The following is a 20,152-nucleotide window of genomic DNA, read 5'->3' on the forward strand; positions in this document are numbered from 1 at the left end:
GTGGGACTTATACTAGGTCAGGGTGGGACTTATACTAGGTCTAGGGGACCCAGATGTCCGACCCCCACAGCCTCAGGCTGCTGTCCGGGTCCCAGCTCCCCGTGGGGTCCTCAGGGTCCCATTCCATTGATCCCCCTGCAGGCATGCATTTCAGCTGGTGTGTGTGGGGAGGGGGGCAGCTAATGGACTTGGCACAGCCAGGAGTAATTAATGGGGAGGGGCACGGGCCTCGCTAGGGTGGAGGGGGGCACCGTGAATGACAGAGGAATCCAGCAGCCACAGCGAGGGGGTGGGGGCTGTGTGTATGGCGTGTGTGTGCCTGTGAGATCTGCTCATCTACGTGTGAGAGAAGGGCAGGGGGGCTCTTAGGCCATGAAACTGGCCATGCGGGTGCAAGCAAGCCTCCTCACCAAACAGGACAAGGCCACGGGTTGCCTGAGGGGTCCCAGGGACTGGCTTCAGCTCCTGTCCCAGTCGCCTCTCCCACGCTCTCGCAGAACATTCCCCTCCCCATCTTGACCTTGTTCCCAGAACCCCTCGCGCGTTACCTGCCCCACTTTTCCAGCAATACCTCTGGCTGTGGTCTTAAGAGCTTCTGACGCCCTGATACTCTTGACCTTGGAAATGTTCCACTTGCCCTGGCAGGTCCCTTCTACTGCCGGACCTCCAACCCCTCTGCTCCGGGGAGGGCCCAAATCCTGCTCAGGGAGGGCTCCCCAAGCCTCCACCCACAGAGTCTTCCAGTCCCACCCCCTCCTCAGCCCTGCAGAGAGGCTCAAGGGGCAGAGGAGGGGGGAGGGTGGGAGTGCAGGTGAGAGAGAAAGTGCCCCCCCAAGCTCCCAGGCTGTTCTCCAGGACAGCCTCTGATTCAGCTGCTTGGCTGGCCTGTATCTGTTTCTGCTACTCATCCGGCCCCTGTCTGTCCATCGGTGTCCATCTGTCTCTCTCCTCTGTCCCCACGTCCCCCTGTACAGTCTTTCTGCGTGTCTCCGAGTCTGTAGGTCCTGCCCGTGTCTCTGCATGGTCTCTCTCTTCGCACCTTCCCTGGCCTACCTGTTGGATCTGATCACTGACCCTGTCTTTCCCACCACGTTGCCACGGCCCCCTTACTCCACCTGCTGCAAGCCCCCCCTCACTGGGCGGGGCCGCGCCCACCCTACCCCTCCCAGGTCAGAACAGGAAGGAGGGCCTGTGAACTTGGCCCTCAGGGACCAGACCCCCCCACCCCATCAATCAGCCTGCAGCCCTGGTCAGACCTCCATTAGCACTAACCAGCCTGGACAAGAGGCAGACACCACAGGGCGAGGCCTAGGGGTGATAAGACCCATATTGAATCACCGCGTAGGGGGAGCCGGGCACCCAGGGACATGAGACAGCCACGACATTAGCCCTGAGGAGCCATGGGGAGCGTGGGTTATCGCGGGAGCTGAGCAGGAGATTGGAAGTGATGGGACCGGAGTGGGGGTGGGGGGAACCGCTCCTCTGGGGCTCCTGGTGAGGAAGATGGGGGTGGGGCGGGGAGGAGCCAGCCTCGGAGCCTACAGAAGCCTGGGGCCACTCAGTAAGGCCGGTGGTGTTCCAAGGGGCAGAGGGAAGGGAGAGCTCACCTCCTCCTTGGGCAGAATGGGACAGGGAGATGGCTCTGTCCTCAGGAAAGCACCACTTGGCCCAGGCCCCCACGTCCAGGCGCTGATCTCAAAGCACTCAGAGCCAGGAAGAGTGACGGAGGGGAAGGAACACGGGTCCTGCCTCCCTCACCGTTCCTTTACCCTGCTCCTTCCCTGCCCCTGTCACACGCATGCACACACACGTGTGCGTGCACACATGCACATACACGCAGGCACACACATGCACACACGCAGGCACACACATGCGCACACACATGCACACTCAAGCGCGCTCTCCCTCTCTCATCCGTGTTCTACCACGTGCCTGCGCTGTTCTGGACGCACGAACATGAGGAAGACCCTCACCACCAGTGCTTCCAGCCTGTCCACCATGACAGCTAACCTCTGTCCCTCCCGCTACAGCAACGGCCTCCCTGAGGTTCTGGGAAGCCCCCCCTGAGGCCGCCCCACCACCAGGCGGACACAATGGCCCCAGGACCAGGAAGGAGGGTGTGCCACGGCCGGAGGTGACAGCTGCTGGAGTAGGACTGGAGTAGGACTACCACTGAGGGGAACTAGCGAGGGGAGGAGCAACCCCTACCTGCAGCTCCATCCCCCACTCCCAGGGTGACGTCATCCCAAGAACTGGCAAGAGACACGCAGCCGAGGGATAATAAATATAATTGCCACGGCCACTCCCGACCCCACTTGTCCCCTCTGGCATGCTGAGGGCGAGTTAGATGCTTTGAGATCACCACAGCTGGGAGCTGCAGGGGTCACGGAGGGCAGGCCCCTGTATTCAGGCTGCCCAGCCCCTGGCCGGGGCCCTAGCCCAGGACATCCAAGTAGACGGGAGGCGCCTGGGCCAAGGCTTGCAGCCGGGCGTGCACATCCTTGATGCTGTGGCGTTGCTGGGGCTCCCGCTGCCAGCAGCCGCGCATAATGGCGTAGACCTCCGGTGGGCAGGCCCGGGGCCGCTCCAGCTCCCGCCCCTGCGTGATGCACTCAATCGCCTGGGGCCACCGGAGGGAGAGAGAAGAGGGTGCACTGCACTGGAGCAGGGGAGGGAGGCCAGAAGCGCCCCCCCGCCCCCACTTAGGCTCTCCAGGTGGGTCCCACAGATGTCTGGGCCTCTTGGCTATGAAAAATCTAAAAGGATGCAGTGAACCCCAAGATTCCTTTCCACTCCAACACGGAGCAGCGGGAAGGATTAAAGCTAGGTAGGCTGGGAAGGCTGGGCTGGGGGTAGGACTGCTTCCCGAAGGGCTGGAATCAGACCCTCAGAAGACTTGCCAGGGGATTTGAGGAAGGGGAGGGGCTCAGGGCTTTGCCAAATCCATCAGCCAGGGCTGAGGGCTGAATAGAGGAAGGGAAGGGCCCTCCACCTCTCAGCTCCGGAGGGCAGAAGGAAAGTAGAGCAGGACTGCAGGCAAAGGCCTTGAAAACTGGCTGTCTGGCCATTTAAGGTAGAGGGCAGCCCCACTTCCTTTTGTGTTCTGTAGGTACCATTCTGTGGGGACCTAGCACCTCTGAACAGAAACTGCAGCAGGAAAGAACCAGGTTAGACTCCAGGAAGGACTGTTAGAGCAGCTCAGGGATCCAAAGAAGGAGAGATGGTGGCAGGGTGATGGGTGACGGGGCCTGGAGGCTCTTCCCCCCCTTCTTCCCTCCCTCCCCATTAGAGGACTTGGGTTATGGGCAGCACTAATTCCATTCCTTCTCTCTGTGCTTGAGAAAATTAAAATCTATAACCCTCTCCCCCACCCCAGCAGCCTCCGGGGAGCAGACTGCATTAGGAGGAGAAATGGAAACTGACAGCTGCGAGCCAAGGAGGGGGTGGGGGGAGCTGCTCTGGGAGACGGAACACCTGGGGCCTGCTCTGGCGGTGTCCAGCCAGGAGGGAGCGGGAGCCACGGGTCTGTCCTTCCTGCAGTCTGACCTCCAGCCTTCCTGCTGCAGTGTCAGGCCCTCTTGTGCTCTGCTCTTGTGCTCTGCTCTAGGCCCTCTGTGTCTTCCATGCCTCTCCCTTCCTCCTGATAACGCCTACCGGGTCTATAAAGTGCAGTTAAGGATGGGGGTCTGGACTCCATCTGTAAAGTGCTTTGCGGCTCCCCCAGGAGCCAGCTGGGCCTGGGCTAGGACGGTGAGCGGAGGCAAGAATCCGAGCAGGAAGAATGCAAGGAGAGAAGGGGGCGGGGTGGAGGAGGCACAGGAGCGCCCCACTGGATGGGGCCTGGGGCCGGGGGCAGTGGATGGGGGCACCAGGGGACCCGAGGGGCGGGGCCGGGGGCGGCGCGCGGGGCTGACCTCGGTGTTGGAGAGCTGGTACCAGGGCTGCTTGCCGTAGGTGAAGATCTCCCAGAGCACCACGCCGAAGCTCCACACGTCGCTCTCGGTGGTGAACTTGCGGTAGAGGATGCTCTCCGGCGGCATCCAGCGGATGGGCAGCATGGTGCGGCCCCCCACCTGCGGGCGGGCGGCGCCGCGTCACTGCGGGGGGGGGGAGGGGGGGCAGTCCCGGGCCGCGCCACGCGCCCCCAAACCCGCCCCGTCATTAAAGATGAATGGAAGTGGCTCTGGGGGACGGCGCTAAGAGGGGAAAAGCGATGGTGGTCTCTGTGCGTCCCGGAGAGGAGACAGACCCTCCTCGGGGCCCAGGAGGTAAGAGGGGGGTAGAGTCCAGAGCGGGCAGCCTGGGCCCCCACGCCGCCCAGGAAGAGGAGGGCGTGCCCGCGCGCGGGGGTGGGGCCCAAGGACCCTTACGCGGTAATAGTCCGTGCTGTAGATGTCCCTGCTCATGCCAAAGTCCCCGATCTTGACCACCAGTCCTTGGCCCACCAGACAGTTGCGCGTGGCCAGGTCACGATGCACGAAGTGCAGACCGGCCAGGTACACCATCCCAGCAGCGACCTGGCTGGCCACGGCTAGCAGCTGCCCCAGGCCCAGGGGGCCCGGAGCCACGTCCTCCCCGCCTGCCAGCAGCTTGGCGTCGGGCCCGTGGGATCTGCCAAAGAGTGACGGAGAGAGGGCCGGGCTTGGTGGGGGGGAGAGCCCCCAGGAGGCTGAGGACCGGAAAGCAGAGGAGCTGGGGTGGAAGGGGGGAGGGGAGTCCGGAGACTGGAGGATGGAGGGAACAGGGAGGTGGGTGTCTGGAGGGCCCGGAAGGGGGCCCATCAGGTGTGCCCACCTCCAGAGCCTCCACCACTGCCCACATGTTCCACATTCACAGCCCCTAGGCAGCCCCCTCGAACTCTGAGCCCAGCAGCCAGTTGCCCCCGGCCCCCGCATCTCTTGCCCGTGGACACGCCGCACTTAGGCCTCTAGGTGCTAAGCTTCTTCCCCCAAGTCTGTCCCTGCCTCCGTGAAGGGAAGTTTCCCACCCAGGCTCTGAGCCTGGAACCTGGGGCTCCTCCTGTCTCTCTCACCTTTGCCCTCAATATTCAGCCTCCCATGGGGTCCTTCTTCCTTCCAAAGGCTTCCAAGACACCCTCCACCTCCCACAGCCACCACTCCAGATCAGTCCCTGGTCACTCAGCTCCATTCCCCAGATATTCCTTCTTCTGACCCCTGCCCGAGCCAATGGCTTTGTCCAGACTGCCCCTTCCCATGGGCCAACTTTCTCCTCATCTGTTTATTCCTTCATTTATGGCAGAGCCTTACTAAACACCGCCAGGGTGCCAATCACCAGAGCTACAGCGGAGAGTAGGATACAGCTCAACTGGGGCACCTGATGGGCACTCAGGCTAGGGATGAAGTCAGGGGAGACTTCTTGGAGGAAGAGACATTTAAACTGAGACTCAAACCCTGAAAAAAAAGAGGTGAGTAAGCCATTCAAAAGGGTCAGAGACAGAGGTAGGTGAGGTGGCTGGGAAGGAGACTGGATGTACCAGGCAAAGGGGACTATAAGTGCAAAGGCCCCGAGGCAAGAAGGAGCAGATGGGCTTCCTAGGGAATGTCTTCCAGACTCATCTAGGAGCCTTTACGATTCCCTCCTTTGGTTCCCTGTGCTCCACCCAGCACAGAGAGCCCCTGCTCCCACAGCCTGGGCCCCAGATGGTAGCCTGTCCCTGGCCTACATCCCCGGCACTCAGCACCAAGCCCACATGGTGTCTGCTGAGCCAGAGGAAGGCCTCCTGTCTGGCCTCCCGTTGACTCCAGTCTCCTGAGCCCAACCACCTCCACACTCCACATGGGGTCTGGCATCACCTCCCTGCTGCCGCCCACCCTCCACCGGCTCCTCTTCCTCCACAGGATAAGCTTAGACTCAGAGGTCTCTTCCAACCGAATTCTGTAACCTGATGGTGTGAATGACCCTTCACTCCCAAGAGGGTGTTGGGAGACCAAATCACAGCCATCGACTGGACAGCCACACAGCGCTTTCTCATCCAGAACCACAGTCCCTCTTACTGGCAGGGAAACTGAGGTCAGAGTGGAAGGTCCCAGCTGAGTGCAAGCCTGGCCCTCCCCCACCCGCCTCACACCTCACACTGCGCTGTCCTGGGGAGGGGACATTCTCTTCCAAGGACTCAACAAAGGGAACATGGGATCATCACAGTCAGAGGTTGAGAGCAGGGCTCTACCTGGGGTCATATTCCCCCCTTTGTGCCCTTGGGCAAGCCACGTAAGCCTCATCTGTGAAATGGGCACGTTTCTTGAAGCTATTAAAATCATCGGCACACATTAGTAAACATATCAGAGTTGTTCTGTCCAAAGCAAAAGAAATGAATTTTCCGTGACTTTCTTCAAGTATGAATTGCCATATGCGCTTGGAGACGATGAAGGACGCGCCCCTATTTACGTTACTACACAGATAAGCGTGTCCACGCGCACGCAGCCATGGCGCAGAGTGGGAGCAGAGTGTCTGGAGGGCCTGTTACTGCCGTCGTAGCTCTCCACGCGGTCCCCCCACAGCCTGGCTTCTGGGTGCCCCCTGCCCCGCACGTGGAAACACACTCTCTGCAAGCCACCGTCCTGACTTCTGCTCCTGCCCCCCACTCCCGCCACCCTGTCCTTGGCACAGATGCCCCCCCCTTCACACGTCCGCCTCGCGCCCCTGGGGGGACAGGAGCCCTGGCTCTCTGCTGCTTCTTGGCATCTCCCCTCAGTTCCACAGACGGTCGGGGGTGCGCTTGTCGGGAAGGGGCAAGGGGCCCAGAGCCAGAGGCCAGCACGGGTGGCCAGGCCGTCGTACCGGAGGAAGCGGTTGAGGTCGCCATGGCGCATGTACTCGAAGACCATGAGCAGCGGGCGGCCCTCAGTGCAGACACCGAAGAAGCGCACGACGTGCTGGTGCTGCAGGACGGTGAGCAGCTGCGCCTCCCGCTGGAAGTCCTGCCTTGCACTCTCCGACACCTCCTTCAGCGCCTGCACGCGGGCGCGGCGGGGCTGAGCGCGCGTCCCGCCGCCTCCCTGGCCCACACCCACGGGGCCAGACCCCGCGGCCCACCCCCGCCGGAGCACCCGGTCCTGGAGCGAGGGGCGAGCGGCAGCCCGTGGACGGGCTCTTACCTTGACGGCCACGAGCGTCTTGTCCTGCTCAGGCAGCAGGCTGTGGCACTCCGCCAGGAAGACCTTCCCGAAGGCGCCTTCGCCCAGCTCCCACTTGAGCACGATGTCCTGGCGCTTGATGTGACGAACACCTGCCGGGAGGCGTGCAGGGTCAGACCGGAGCCCGTCTTGGGAAGGGGGGACAGCAGGCCAGGACCGGCTCGCAGGCCTGCGTGCGGCGTGAGGCTGCCAGCCAAGGGGGTGGCTGGGGACTGAGAGGGAGGCTTGGTGCCTTCCCCGAAGCCCCATGCTGTGGTGTGTACAGGGAAGGGGGGATGGGGGGGAAGGCTGGTGCAGGCCTGGGGCGGGCAAAGGTGGTGATACAGGGGCTTCTAGACACGCGGGCACACATGCACACACACACGCACACACACGCACACACCCAGGCTCACCCCCGCCCTTGACCCAGGAGAGCTCCTCACAGGCATCACTGAAGTACTGTGGGTTCTCGATGATGTGGCCTTGAAGCCCAGAGCCTTTGCCTTCAGTGGGGGACAAGGAGCTGCCACCCAGAGTCATGAAGTGCAGGGACATGGCCAGTCCGTCCTCTGGAGCCAGCACAGCTGCGCCTGGGGAAGCAACACGGCCTTACAGAGGGGTCACGACCCAGGTACACACCCCAGCCCCTGTCAGGTTGCAGGGCATCAGGCCACCCAGCCGGTAACTTGCAGGGGAGGGGCAGAAGAGCGAGGGAGTGAGTCAGCCAGCAGGGGAAGGGGAGGCACTATGGCCTCTCTCTGTCTGGCTCCTGTCCAACCCCAGGCCCTGTGGGCCACCAAAGAACTCCCCCACTGCCCGCCTCTCCCCTGCAGAGCTCAGACCTCCCAGACCCACTTAGTGTTTGACTACAATCCAGCCGACAATTAGCAGCTCCCGCCTGACACTCTCGCAGCCGCGGCCCCGACAGACACATGCACACCCACGAGCCCTGCAGTCGGGCCCTCACCCACCCCCATACACACCCCCGGCTCTCCACTGTGTGCAGCCCCCGCCCCCCCCACGGAGGACAGAGTCAGGGAGAGCCAGCGGGAAACAAAGCCAGCAGGACAGACGAACGGACAGCCCGGCAGCCGCACTCCTACTCACGGTTGATCCCAAACTTGTTCCTCCGTCCACATTTGTTGAGCACAAGGAAGAGCGTCGAAAGGAAGAGGCAGGCAAAGACTGCCAGGCCCACAGCCACTGAGACCTGGGGGCGAGGGTGGTCAGAGCCGAGCTTCGCCTACTCCCTCAGGGTGCCCCCAAGCAAACAGCTCCCCGTCCTGCGTGGGAGCCAGAGTGGGGCCCCAGCCCCTGGCTGTGAGGGTGGCTGAGGCCACACCGTAGCCATTGGCACGCTCCGACCAGAGACTACTACGCCGACCAGCCGCAAGCCCAGCCTCCCGATCCCAAGGCCGAGACCAGCATGACCATCTCATGCTCACCCCAAAAGGTGTTTCATCCTTCTTCTCCACTGGGTCTCCGGATGTGCTGTTAGTGTCTGTGAGGACACAGGGCATGGAGAGTGGGCCTCGGCATACGCGGTGTCTCCTGCAGCAGCCCCCCCCCCCCCCCCGCTGAGCCCTCGGGGACCGGGTCAGCTGTGCCCTCTGCCCAGCCTCGGCTTCAGGGACCAGACAGAACCTGCCCTCCGGCCTGGGCTACTCACCCACTGGCGAGAAGGAGACTGCAGCAGGAGGAGGAGAGAAAGCAGTCAGATGGGGGGGCGGGGGCAGTGCGTTTCCCCCCACCCCCGACTCATCCCTTCCTGGGGCAGGAGGGTGGGGTGGGAGGTGGGGTGGCTGCACCTCGAGGAGAAGAGGCATGCGGCCCTTGTCCGGCTGGGCACCGGTGCCCTGGTGCACGGCCCCCTGCTCGGCCAGCCCAGGGAGCGGGGCAGCCCAGGGGTTCAGGGCCCCCAGGGCTTAGGGGATGCGGGGCAGGGAGGCCAGCGCAGAGCCGGACTCCAGAACTCCAGGCCCCTTTCCGTCCAGGACTAGGCACCCCGACTGCGGCCAGGACCACAGCAGCGAGGGGGCCCCTGGATCTGTGCCCGGGGCAGCCCCGGAGGGGGCCGGGGTTCGGGTGGCCTTCGCACCGGGGATGGGGTCCTCGGGGTTGAACTCAAAAGGGTTGTCCATGAAGGCGGCCATGACGAAGGCAGAGGCCTGGCCCGAGGGGTTGGCGGCCAGCAGCGTGTAGTTGCCGTTGTTGACGTGGGTGGGCTGGTTGAGGCGCAGGCAGCCGTGCCGCACCGTCTCGTTGGCCGCGGGCTCCAGGAACTCGGTGAAGATGAAGCTGGTCTCGTTGAGCGTGGAGCCATTGAAGAGCCAGCGCAGAGAGGGCGGCGGCTGCCCGTCCACCGAGAAGGGGATGCACCAGTGATGCAGCTCGACCGCCTCGTGCAGCTGCACGCTGGCCGGGACTGCGGGCGGAGACATGGCCGCACATCAGCGGCCGCGGAGGGGGCCCGGCGCAGACCTGACCCACGGGGCGGGGTGGGGGGGGGGGCTAAGAGAAACCGGCTGGTGGGCGAAGAAATGCACAAGGAGGGACCCTCCGAAGAGCGCTGGCGGTGGATCTTAAATAAACCAGGTAGCCGGCGTGTATAACTCGGAGGCTTGGAGAGCTCCCGTGGCGGCCAGGCAGCCCCAGGGAAACGGGGTGCCGGCTATGGAAAGGAAACACGTGGTCTTTTGGATAAGGAATCCAGAAAAATGCAGTACGATCAAGTGTAAGAAGGTCGGGAGAGGGCCTAAGTATCAAACAGGCAAAAAATATGTAGCTAAAAAGCTTTTGGAGAGGGACACCTGGGTGGCTGAGTCCGTGGAGCGTCTGCCTTCAGCTCAGGCCATGGTCTCCGGGTCCTGGGAGCCAGTCCGGCATCAGGCATCAGGCTCCCGGCTCAGCGGGAAGCCTGCTTCTCCCTCTCCCTCTGCCTCTCACCCCTACTCATTCTCTCCCTCTCTCTTTCTCTCTCTCTGACAAATAAAAAAATAAAATCTTAAAAAGAAAAAAAAGCTTTTGGGAAAAAACGTATGGGATTGAAATAGACCCAATCTAAGGAAAGCAAAAGCCTCTTGATGATGGATACGTAGATGTCACGCAGGGGAACCTACTCAGCAGGAAAGGACCTACGGAACAACAGCTGCTCCCAGCGACATGGGGGAATCTTGCAAACACAATGCTGCACAGAGAAACTAAGCCCAGAATAATACTTGCAGGAGGATTCCATCTCTATAATGTACAAAAACAGGGAAAACTAAACCACACGGATAGGGAAGCACACGCATGTAAAATTGTTTTTAAAAACAAGGAAACGACTATCCCAAAAGTCGGGATGGTGCAGAGAAAAAGGATGGGGAGAGGAAGGGAGTGTGTTCCGAAAAGCCAAAGAATAATTATTATTTAAAGTGTCTGTGTTTTATGCAGATATCTACATTATATTTCACAATTAAAGGAGAAAAATTGTATAACGTACAAGATTTGATGTAATTTGTTGGCAGACCGAGGGAAATCAGGCAGCGAGCCTAAAGAAAAGCTCGGGAGGGGAATTTCTTCCTTTAAAACTCGGATGTACAACAAAAGTGCTCCGAAGGCCGGGGCAGTGGAGTAAGGCAGCGAGAGCAGCTGGCGCCGAGGGCCTCAGGTAGCAAGACTTGGGCAGGAGCCAGAAAGAAATCCACCCCCACCCCTCTGGCCTTGACGAGCCCCCAGGATTTCCCCCACAGGATCAGGTTTTCATGGGAATCTGGAAACAGCTGGGCGGGAGCAGCTGTGGAGATATATATCCCAGCCCCTTCCTTCAGCCCCCAACCCTCAGAGCCTCTTTCCAGGGAAGAAGGGGGGTGCGGGGTTGGGGGGGAGGTCACTGGGACTCACAGGAGACGTTGACCTGCACGGAGACTTCGGCCCGGCCCATGTCATTCTCCGCCCAGCACGTCACATTCTTCTTATTGAGGTCGCTGGTGACGTTGGCCAGCATCAGCCCCAGGGATGGCAGACCCCCAGATTGCTGGGTCAGGAAAGAGAAGGGCAAAGGAGGAAGAGGGTCAGCAGGCGTGGGTATGGAGGCAGGGGGTTGGAGCTGATGTCTCTGGGGCACCCCTGTGGCTCCAGATGGAAAAGAAAGGAGGAGTGGGGGAGTGGGGGAAGGGAAGAGGTAGAGGAGAGAATATAGCAGGAGAATGGCCCCCCACCTTTAGAGCTTGTTTGCAGACTATCTCCGGGACCATTTATTTAATGATCCGAAAAAATCTAGAACACAACCAGTAACCTCACAACAGGCGCAGAAAACCCTGAACCAGGACCGCCATTTGAGCAGCTCAACAGATGTCAAGAACGCCAAGACCCAAACGGACACAACTCAGTCTTGCTTTACATGCTGTTCTAACAGTCTCGGCCCCAGGGAGACCAGAAATACGGAGCTGGCGCTGCTGGCAGGGCGGCGGGTAGAGGCGGCAGCGGCGGCATCCCGACCCCCTCTGGCAGATAAACATGGAGAGGGAAGCTAGTAGCAAAGTGGCTTGATTCTGAATCACCATCGAGAGACTGAATCAGGCTCAGGCTCTCTTCCTAAGAAACTGTGGATGTGTGCCAGTTACGTGACCTTAGGACAATCCCGAATCTTGCTGAACCATGGCTTTCTTGCTTTGTAAGCCAAGTAGGTAGACAAAGTGATGGAAGTCAATGGAGCAGGGGACAAACCTCATTTATCTGGAAATTTCAGAAATGCAGAATTCTTTGACTAAGGGCCAGAGGAGGTGAAGTTTCCCAGGGCTTCCACTGGAATGGAAGTTCCAGAAGAGCTCTATAGCCTCTCGTGCAAGCTCTGGGTTCCAGCCTCCTCCAGGGGAAGCCCGGCCCTGCCCCAAGCTTCTGTCTGCTATCCCGTCTCCCCCAAATCCCTGTGAGTGCCGGGCAGCCCATCAACTCTTCCCTTTGAGCTGTTCCACCATCCTCCAGTCTCCTGAGGGTGACCAGCCTCCCCTGCCTTCCACTGACCCCAGCTGGGTGTGACTTTTCTATAGGAAGTTTCTAGAAAACAGAAGTGGTAGCAAACATGTAAACCTCCCAAAGAGAAAAGCAAACCCCTGGAATTTCCCAAGACAGCCAAGCAGAGGTCTCTCGCCCACGGTCATGGCCAACCTCTTGCCTCTGCCTTGTTCCCTTTCTATCACTCACTCTCAGTGGCTTTGCTCAGTGGCTCATGGCCCCCCCCACCATGTCTACAGCCCCGGCTCCAGTGGTTCCTCGTCCTCTCAATATTGTTCCAGAGCCTGCAGCTATTCTGGGACTGGGCTCCTCCCAAAGTGAACACACTGGCCCGGCTCCTCCAAGGGGCTGGACCCTGGGTGTCCATCCATATGGGGCCAGGTTTTTGGGTGGCACAGCCCTACTGTCGGCCTCTGTGGCCCTCGCCAGCTGTAGCTACTTGTGGCTGCCCATCGTCAGCCTGAGCACAAAGGGCAAGGCGAGGGAAGACGCCCAAAGACACATCTGCACGACAGAGATAGCAGCCAGAGAGTGCCCAGAGGCTGTTGGGACATCAAAGGTCATCACGTCCACCTCCTCAGTCGACAAGCAGGCAGGGACATCAAAGGTCATCACGTCCACCTCCTCAGTCGACAGATAAGAAAACCAAAGTGAAGGCAGATTAAGGGATTTTTCCGAAAGTCAGTCCAAAAATTCATTAGTGAGAAAGCTGGACCCGGACCTAGACTTTCTTTACTAATAAGCTCATCACACACCCACGAGGATGCTGCTTCCAGAACCTCCAAAGACGGGAAGGACCCTGAGAATGCATCTGGAGGCAGGACTGCAAACACGGTGCACTCTTCCCCGGTCTTGCTCCCTTGTCTAGAAAGTCTGTGGATGCGAGGGATGGCCTGTGGGTCCAGGGACCGTCTCTCTGGTAGCGAGCACCAGAGAGGGGCCTGGGGGTCCCCACTGGTCCAGTGCCCACCCTAAGGGCATGCGTGGGCCTGCTCCACAGAACAAGCTGGAGCCCCGTGGGTCTAAACCATATCTGTCCCTCCCCTGCGTTCTATGTGCTTCTTCCTTACTGTCTCTCTTTGCCTGTCTTTGGCCCTGTGTCCTGTCCAAGCCTCTCCCGGGGAGAGGGGAAGAAGAGGGACAGGGACAGGGTGGTGAAGGGCTTCTCACCGTCACTGTGGCCAACTCCTCCAGCTCGGTGAGGATCCAGCCGGCGCCCTCCAGGCCCCGCCCCTCCACCAGGCACTGCAGTGACACATTGTCCCCCACATCCACGGAGGCGTTGGGCATCTGGAGCTTCAGCACGGGCACACCTGGTAGCCCAGGATGGCCGAGGGACATTAGAGCAGGGGGTGGCCTCGGAGCCCTACCCCAGGGCAGTGCCTCCTTCCCCACCCTCCTCAGTGACCCTGAGCCCCTGTTGGCGATGCCCAATGCCCTCCAATCTTCAGGCCCCCAGCTCTCGCCAACGTCCATTCCCCAGTTCCCTGCTCAGTGGTCCCTCTGCAGGCATGCGGCTCCCCCCACCCCTTGTGCACCCCTGGCACCTACCGCAGCTGGCATTGGACAAGATGGTCAGGGGCCCCTGCCCGGGGCACTGCAGCTTCTGTCCGCGCACGCCACCCAGCCCCTCCTCCTCCCAGCGCAGCAGCCAGTGCAGGGCACACGTGCAGTGAAGAGGGTTCCCCGACAGGACCCTGTGGGTTTGGGGGACACCAAGAGAGTCAGGGACAGGGCAGGTGTCGGGCCTGAGGAACCACAGAGGATGAAGTAGCATGTAGGAGGGGGTCAGTCAGACCACAGGGCGGGAGACCCGGGGGGAGGAGCGGGGACAGAGGACAGGGTCCTCTCAGGCACCCCAGGAACAAGACGTTATTACAGGAAACAGAATCCAGAAAGCCCAGGAGCCGGCTGTGGGCCACATGGCATTCCCTTGCCCCACCAGACTCCTCAGGAGGACAGGGGGGGCAGGACTCTGCACAGGACGACAAGAGGGAAGGGCGGTGTGTTCCGAGTGACCCAGAGGCCTCAGGGGCCCAGCACACACACACGGACCACTACTGTCCCCATGGGGCCCTGTGTGTGGGGGCTGGCCATATGGGCAGATGTGCGCACGCACGGGCCCCCAGCCACCAGAGCGCACGGGACATCAGCCAGCCAGCTCTGCCTCCACACCCAGCCGCCCCCAGGGCAGGAGTCCCCCCCAGGGGCCTGCAGCCTCTTGGATGGGGGTCACGGGCGTGGGCAGCGTCCCCATCTCAGCTCACTGCCCAACACGCAGTCCCCAAAGAGCCCCCCACTCCGCCACCACTCCACACGGAGACCCACGTGCCCAGGCACGCACACGCACGCTGCTCTGGCCCCTGGAAGCCCCCTACTCACAGCTCCTGCAGGGAGAGGCCCTGGATGGTTTTCCAGGAGAGAGACTCCAAAGCGTTGAAGGAGAGATTTCTGTGGGAGTTGAGACAGAGACAGCAGCCTGGAACCACCAACCTTGCTCTGACCCAGGGTGAGGGAGGGAGGGGCCACAGGAAGCCAGCGTCTGGCTTCTCCTCCCCAGCCCTGGCAACTAGAAGCCTAGGGGAGGCCCTGGGGTCGGGACAGGTTAGGCTCTTGGAGTCCCCCTCTTCTCGCTGGGACAGTGAGGGTTAACCCCACTTAACCCCCTCCCCAGAGCCCAGGGAGGGGGTCTCAGGGAACAGCCTGCTCTGCTCTCCCCCACTCTCGGCCCCAGCTGGCAAAGTGCTGAGACCCCTGAGACCCCGGCTGGGGGAGGGGACTCCATCTGTGCTCCCCTACACGTGGAGCCAGAACGGGCCAGAGGAAAAGGGGGGCGGTGACCAGGATCCCGAGTACTTCCTCAGCAACCCGCCTCCTTCCTTCCCCTCCTCAGGGCAGACCTGGAGAGAGGGCCCCAAGAGGTGCCAGCTCAAGGCCGCACAGCAAGCTGGGTTAGGAGCCTCACACCCGCCTGCCGCTCTGGGGGCTCTCTGTCTAAGGGGACTGCCCTGGCCCGTCTCCTTGCCCGGCTGTCCTACAGTTTGGGGGGGCCGAGCCGGGCGGCACTACCACGCAGGGATTGGAGAGGAGGCCCAGTCCAGCACCAGACACGGCTGGGTGTGGCCGCGGCCCAGAAACGTCACCTCTGTGATTCTCAGTATCTCGTCTATAAAATGGGGCTCACACTCCCTCACCATGTTGATTGTGAAGATTCACGGACGTAAGTGTTATGAGGTGTCACTGGGTACACGTTTTTAACTGAAGCCCCGGCATGTCGTGAGTGATGTGACTAACATCACCGTTTCTGTCGTAGCTTCATCACTGGACACAGTACAGACTTTAGAGGACCCCGCACAACCCCACGAATGGCAGACCCAGCACCCTGCCTTCTGTCTGTCCACCATGGTAAGAAGGAGGAGCTGAACTCCTGGCCCCAGAAGGCCAGAGGGGGGCTGCTGGCGACTCCAAGAGTCTCCCTCTCCTGCCCCCCACTGCCCCTTCCCACCGTCTACCCGAGGGGCAGAGGTGACTCCCAGGGATGGGCAGGGTGACTAGCCACGGATCTGATACCCAGCCCCCAGGCTATCCCGGGGACCAGGGAAGAGCTGGGAGAGGAGCCCCAGCCGGAACCTGGAGCACACCCCTGTCCCTTGCTCCCTTTGACTAGTGTGTGTCTGAACTCCAGGAAGAAAAACGGGGCAGGCACCCATGAGACCCGCCCCTGTAGCAGGAAGCACGGAAGCAAGAGGCCAGGACCCTGTGGCCGACGGGAAGGGGCGCCCAGAGCACCAGCATCCCTGAAGGAGAGGCAGAAGAGCCCTGGAAGAACAGCGAGGCCACGTCCCTGCCCAGGTCGGGCCGTCTTCACAACAGCTGGGGGTGGGGCACAAGCCCAGCAGCCACCCATGTCCAGGGGTCCCCCCACTCCCTCTGCCCAGCCCCGGCCACTCACAGGCGACTGAGCCGAGGAGTGAAACGGAAGGCATCGGGCGCCACGGAGTGGAGTCCACTCTTCACGATGGTGCTGGGGGGGGTGCAGCAGGGTCAGCCCACAGGGCCTCCTCTCCTGGGCTCCGCCCCTCTGCCCACAGCCCCGGCCCCCAGTGTGAGTCTTGGACCCCTCCCATCTCCCCACAGCCTCCCCAGCTACCCTGGACCTCGCCCCTCTGCCCACACCAGACCCCGGACTCCAGTGTGAGTCCTGGACCCCCCAATCCCCACAGCCTCCCCAGCTACCCTGGACCTCGCCCCTCTGCCCACACCAGACCCCGGACTCCAGTGTGAGTCCTGGACCCCCCAATCCCCACAGCCTCCCCAGCTACCCTGGGCCCTGAGACCCCTGAGCTTTCTGATCTCCTCCAGCCCCTCTGTCAGCCTCCCTGAGCCACTGGTCCCCCAGGCCCCGGGCTGACCCCCACACCGACAGTCAGCCCCTCACAGGTCTCTCAGCTCCCCCAGGCCCCTCAGGTGAGTGGCATCCAGATGCTGCAGCTGCTCTTGGTTCTCGACGTAGCTGTGGGGAGAGGGGACGGGGGTCACAGGGGCCCAGAGCCACACCCGAGCTCCCACACCCACCCACCCGCCTCCCTCACTCTCACGTATGCAGGTGCACGCAGGTCACACACAGACCTGTGCACACACACACAGAGACGCATGTGCATGCGTGTATCACCATCACACAGGCACACTCACATCCCTCACACGTGCACACACACGTGCACACACACCTCCTTGCACAGGTCCACACACACACTTGTGGGCACGTCCGCACACTTCCACCCTCACACACGGACATGGGTATTCCCATGTCTCTCATGGGCACAAATGGATCCACACTCGTACACACACAGAAGCCCATTCTCAGCTTAGGGTTCTGCTTTCCTACACGGGGCCTCTCCTGTTCGTGCTCAGAAATGGGAGTCACGCTGGAACACTTGCTCCCACGGAGGACCTAGGCTCACCAGAGCCACAGCTCCCTCAGCACAGAGGGAACCCTGTTGTTGTGCAAATATGTGTGTTCCCAAACACACAGTCCCTATCTGGGCCGACCCACGCTGCTGCACACTCGCTCCCTCATTTACGCACGCACGCGCACACACACACCACCCTCAAAGCCACGGCCCCTCCCTACACTCAGGCAGCACGCCCTACTCCCCCCCACCCTTCAGCAGAGCAAGCAAGAGGCACAGAGGCTGTCAGTCAGGGACCCCTTGAGCCCCCCCCCCAGCCCCAAGAGGGACCCGAGAAGGGGGAGAGGGGCATTGGGAGGCTGGAGAAGAAGGGGTGAGAGGCACAGACCAGTGGTTTACGTGGCAAGAGAGTGGTGGGAATGCTCAAGAAGGAGGGGCATAAAAACACAGAGATAGTGAAACAGAGACTCGGAGAAAGAGACAATGAGTAAGAAGAGACTGGCAGAGAGAGAGAGACAGGCAAGGGGACAGACAGATAAGCACAGGGAGAAAGAAAGACACAGAGATAAGGACAGAGCGCCAGAGAAAGCCAGATAGGGAGCCGGGACAGAAGGAGGGCACGCGGGGATGGAGGCTGCTGAGGCCCTGGGCCCTGCTCAGGTTTGGAATCTGGCACCCCACAGAGTTCCTGAGAACTCGGGTGCCCTGCAGTGGCACGTCAGTGTACCCCCCCCCCCCGCACCGTGCACACTCGTCAGGGGCCCCTGGGCCCCTGACTCACTGCCTGTTCTCAGAACTCTCCCTCCTCCCTTTCCCTGGCTGGAACCGAAACCAGCCTGCGTGACCTCTCCCCCTCCCGCTTCCCAGCGCTGGCCCAGCAGCACCGCCAGGTAGCGTTTGGTCCCTGGAGGCCTAGGGAGCAATCCCTCACGACTCTGGGAGAGCGCGTCCCTGCTCACAGGGTTTAGAGCTGGAAGGACCTGGGGAGGGGTGGCGGCCGCCCGCCGTGTGCAAGCTGTCGGGCAGCGCACTCAAAGCTGCCTCATTCGTTTGGATTCATCATCAATCTGTCTTTTCGAGTCCATTATCTCCTCGTTAGCTCTGCGGGTGAGGGAGGAGGAGGGGACGGGCAGGCGGAGGCAGGGGGTCAGGCCGCTGCCCCACCCAGAGGGACCTCACAGCTCCCCACCCTGCATGCCTCCTGCTCCCCAGCCCAGCCTGCCCATGTCCCCCACCCCTCGGGGGCTGGACCCACTGGGTAAGGGAACGGGGACAAGAACTCTGATGGGGAACATTCTGGAGCCCAGGCCCTGGTGTGAAGGTGCAGGGGAGTGGGGGGACGGGGCTGGGGGTGACAGCCCCTCCCATCCTGCAGGGCCCTAGGCCCAGACCCAGACAAGGCCATCTCCTCTCCTCCTGGTCTCCCTAGGGCCATTAAAGAGAGAGACTGAAGACCTTCCCGTTAATTACCATGAGATACGGGAGTACCTCGCTGCCAGTTATCGCAGGCTGCTCAAGTAACTTCCAGACAGCGAGGGTTCCCACCTCGGACGCCTTCCAACCCGTCACCGTCACTGCATGAGGCCACAGCTCCTTGCCCACCCTCTAAGCCCCAGCCAGCAGGGCAGGACCAGGATTTTTCTAGCAGTCCCTCTCCTCTTCTAGAAGTCTTGCTGGCCCCATCAGCTACATAGAATACTCAAGTATTTTCCCCGGCATCGCCATGGGATGCCCGATGCCCGAGTGCCTCTAGGCCAATTACTACAGAATACTCTCGTAGGTTTCACCAGGCGAGAACAAGTACTCCAGTATTTTGTAACCAATTACTGCAGGTTGTCAGAGTACTACAGAATGCTGGAGATTTCTCCCAGTTTGGGGCCCTGAAAAGAGGAGAGTCTGTCAACAAGAGCCTGGCTCTCTGCCCCAAGTAGGGGGACCAGGGTGGAAAGGGAGACAGGGCGGGGACAGAGAAGCCAGGAGTCTCGTTCTCTACACCCAAATCAAGGGATAGTGGGGACAAGAGATGGTGGCAACAGGGAGAAGAGAGCTCAGCCACCAAGCTATGCCTCCTCACCACCTCCCACCTCTTCTAGCTCAGTCCCCAGCTCCAGAGGTAAGAGCTGGTGTTGCCCGGTCATGGCAAGGAACGGGGTAGGGGCTAGCTTCCCCTGGAAAGGGGCTAAGGCGGTAAGGGTGCCAAACAGAGGAGTTCTCCACAACTAACCAACCGCCCCCCCCCCAGGAGGCAGAGCTTGGGCTCCTGTCTGATCTTCAAAGGCTGCTTCCAGATGGATGGGCTGTTTCAGACCTGGTCCACGGACAGCCCCCTTTGCCCCAGCTGCACCGAGCACCAAGCACCGTCCGTCTGGTCACTGCGGTGGCTGCCGGCCGGGAGCGCGGCCGCGGAGGCAGGCCCAGGTGCAGCCTCCCGCCGCGCCCTCCTCTCCCGACCCCGCCGGCCCGACGAGAGTGCGCACCCTCGGGGCACCGTTACACCCGCGCGCCCCCGCGCCCCCCGCGCCCGCTCGCCCTCCGGACACTCACAGCTCCGTCAGGTTCTCAGCCCCCGGCAGGCGGCGGAGCATATCCAGGGCCCCAGGCCGGGCGCAGCGCAGCCCCGAGGGACCGTGGGGGCAGCAGACATCGGGGCAGGGCGCGGCGCCCGCGGACGCCAGCATCAGCCAGGCCAGCAGGCTGCCCGGCCCCGCCGCCCGGCCGTGCCCGCCCCGCTGCCCGCGCGGTCCGCCTCGCAGCATCGCGCCGGCCGGCAGCCGTCCGTGCGCTCCCAGCCGCGGCCGCCGGGCCTCCCCCGACACGTGCGCCCGCCGCGTTAAAGACCCGGCCGCCGGGAAAGGGCGGGGCCCGCGGCCCGCCCCGCCCCGCCCTGCCCCCTCCGGCTCCACCCCCACCGCTCCCGTCCTTAGCCCCAAGGCTGCCGCCACCCCTTTCGGGGGACCCCGCACCCCTTCTCCCCCAAAACCCCCTGCTCCAGAGGGAACGCCTTAGAGCTGTCTGCTGGGGTGGGGGGCGGTGGCTGGGAAGTGGATCCGTTATTTCTCCCAGCCTAAAGCAGCTGCCTTTAGGGGGCGGGGAGATGACAGGGCGGGGGCGAGG

At 61.8% G+C, this 20,152-nt stretch overlaps 1 protein-coding gene across 2 annotated transcripts; it reads right to left on the minus strand.

Annotated features, from left to right (window-relative positions):
• Positions 1 to 2,434: 2,434 nt before the first annotated feature.
• NTRK1 (neurotrophic receptor tyrosine kinase 1) lies at positions 2,435 to 19,794 on the minus strand. Of its 2 annotated transcripts, XM_026485099.2 has the most exons (17): positions 19,583 to 19,794; positions 16,567 to 16,641; positions 16,081 to 16,152; positions 14,511 to 14,579; positions 13,680 to 13,825; positions 13,299 to 13,441; positions 11,016 to 11,148; positions 9,232 to 9,558; positions 8,803 to 8,820; positions 8,579 to 8,634; positions 8,241 to 8,343; positions 7,577 to 7,723; positions 7,116 to 7,246; positions 6,799 to 6,971; positions 4,371 to 4,611; positions 3,915 to 4,073; positions 2,435 to 2,620 (listed from the first exon to the last, which is right to left on the minus strand). In XM_026485099.2, exons 1-17 carry the CDS (start codon positions 19,792 to 19,794, stop codon positions 2,435 to 2,437), a joined length of 2,391 nt encoding a protein of 796 aa, XP_026340884.1. The 2 variants fall into 2 exon arrangements, with proteins under 2 accessions (XP_026340884.1, XP_044235097.1); XM_044379162.1 differs by lacking the exon at positions 8,803 to 8,820.
• Positions 19,795 to 20,152: the final 358 nt, after the last annotated feature.

Source organism: Ursus arctos, unplaced genomic scaffold, assembly GCF_023065955.2.
Source record: "Ursus arctos isolate Adak ecotype North America unplaced genomic scaffold, UrsArc2.0 scaffold_2, whole genome shotgun sequence".
In the NCBI taxonomy this organism is placed as follows: Eukaryota; Metazoa; Chordata; class Mammalia; order Carnivora; family Ursidae; genus Ursus; species Ursus arctos.

Bases quoted from the DNA above. Each gene is read 5' to 3' on its own strand.
- NTRK1 (XM_026485099.2), bottom strand. From the start codon at position 19,794: ATGCTGCGAGGCGGACCGCGCGGGCAGCGGGGCGGGCACGGCCGGGCG. The intron at 8,344-8,578 runs GTGAGCATGAGA...CCTCGCCCCCAG, and splicing joins AGGATGAAACACCTTTTGGG to GTCTCAGTGGCTGTGGGCCT. The intron at 7,724-8,240 runs GTGAGTAGGAGT...TTGCTTCCCCAG, and splicing joins GAACAAGTTTGGGATCAACC to GCGCAGCTGTGCTGGCTCCA.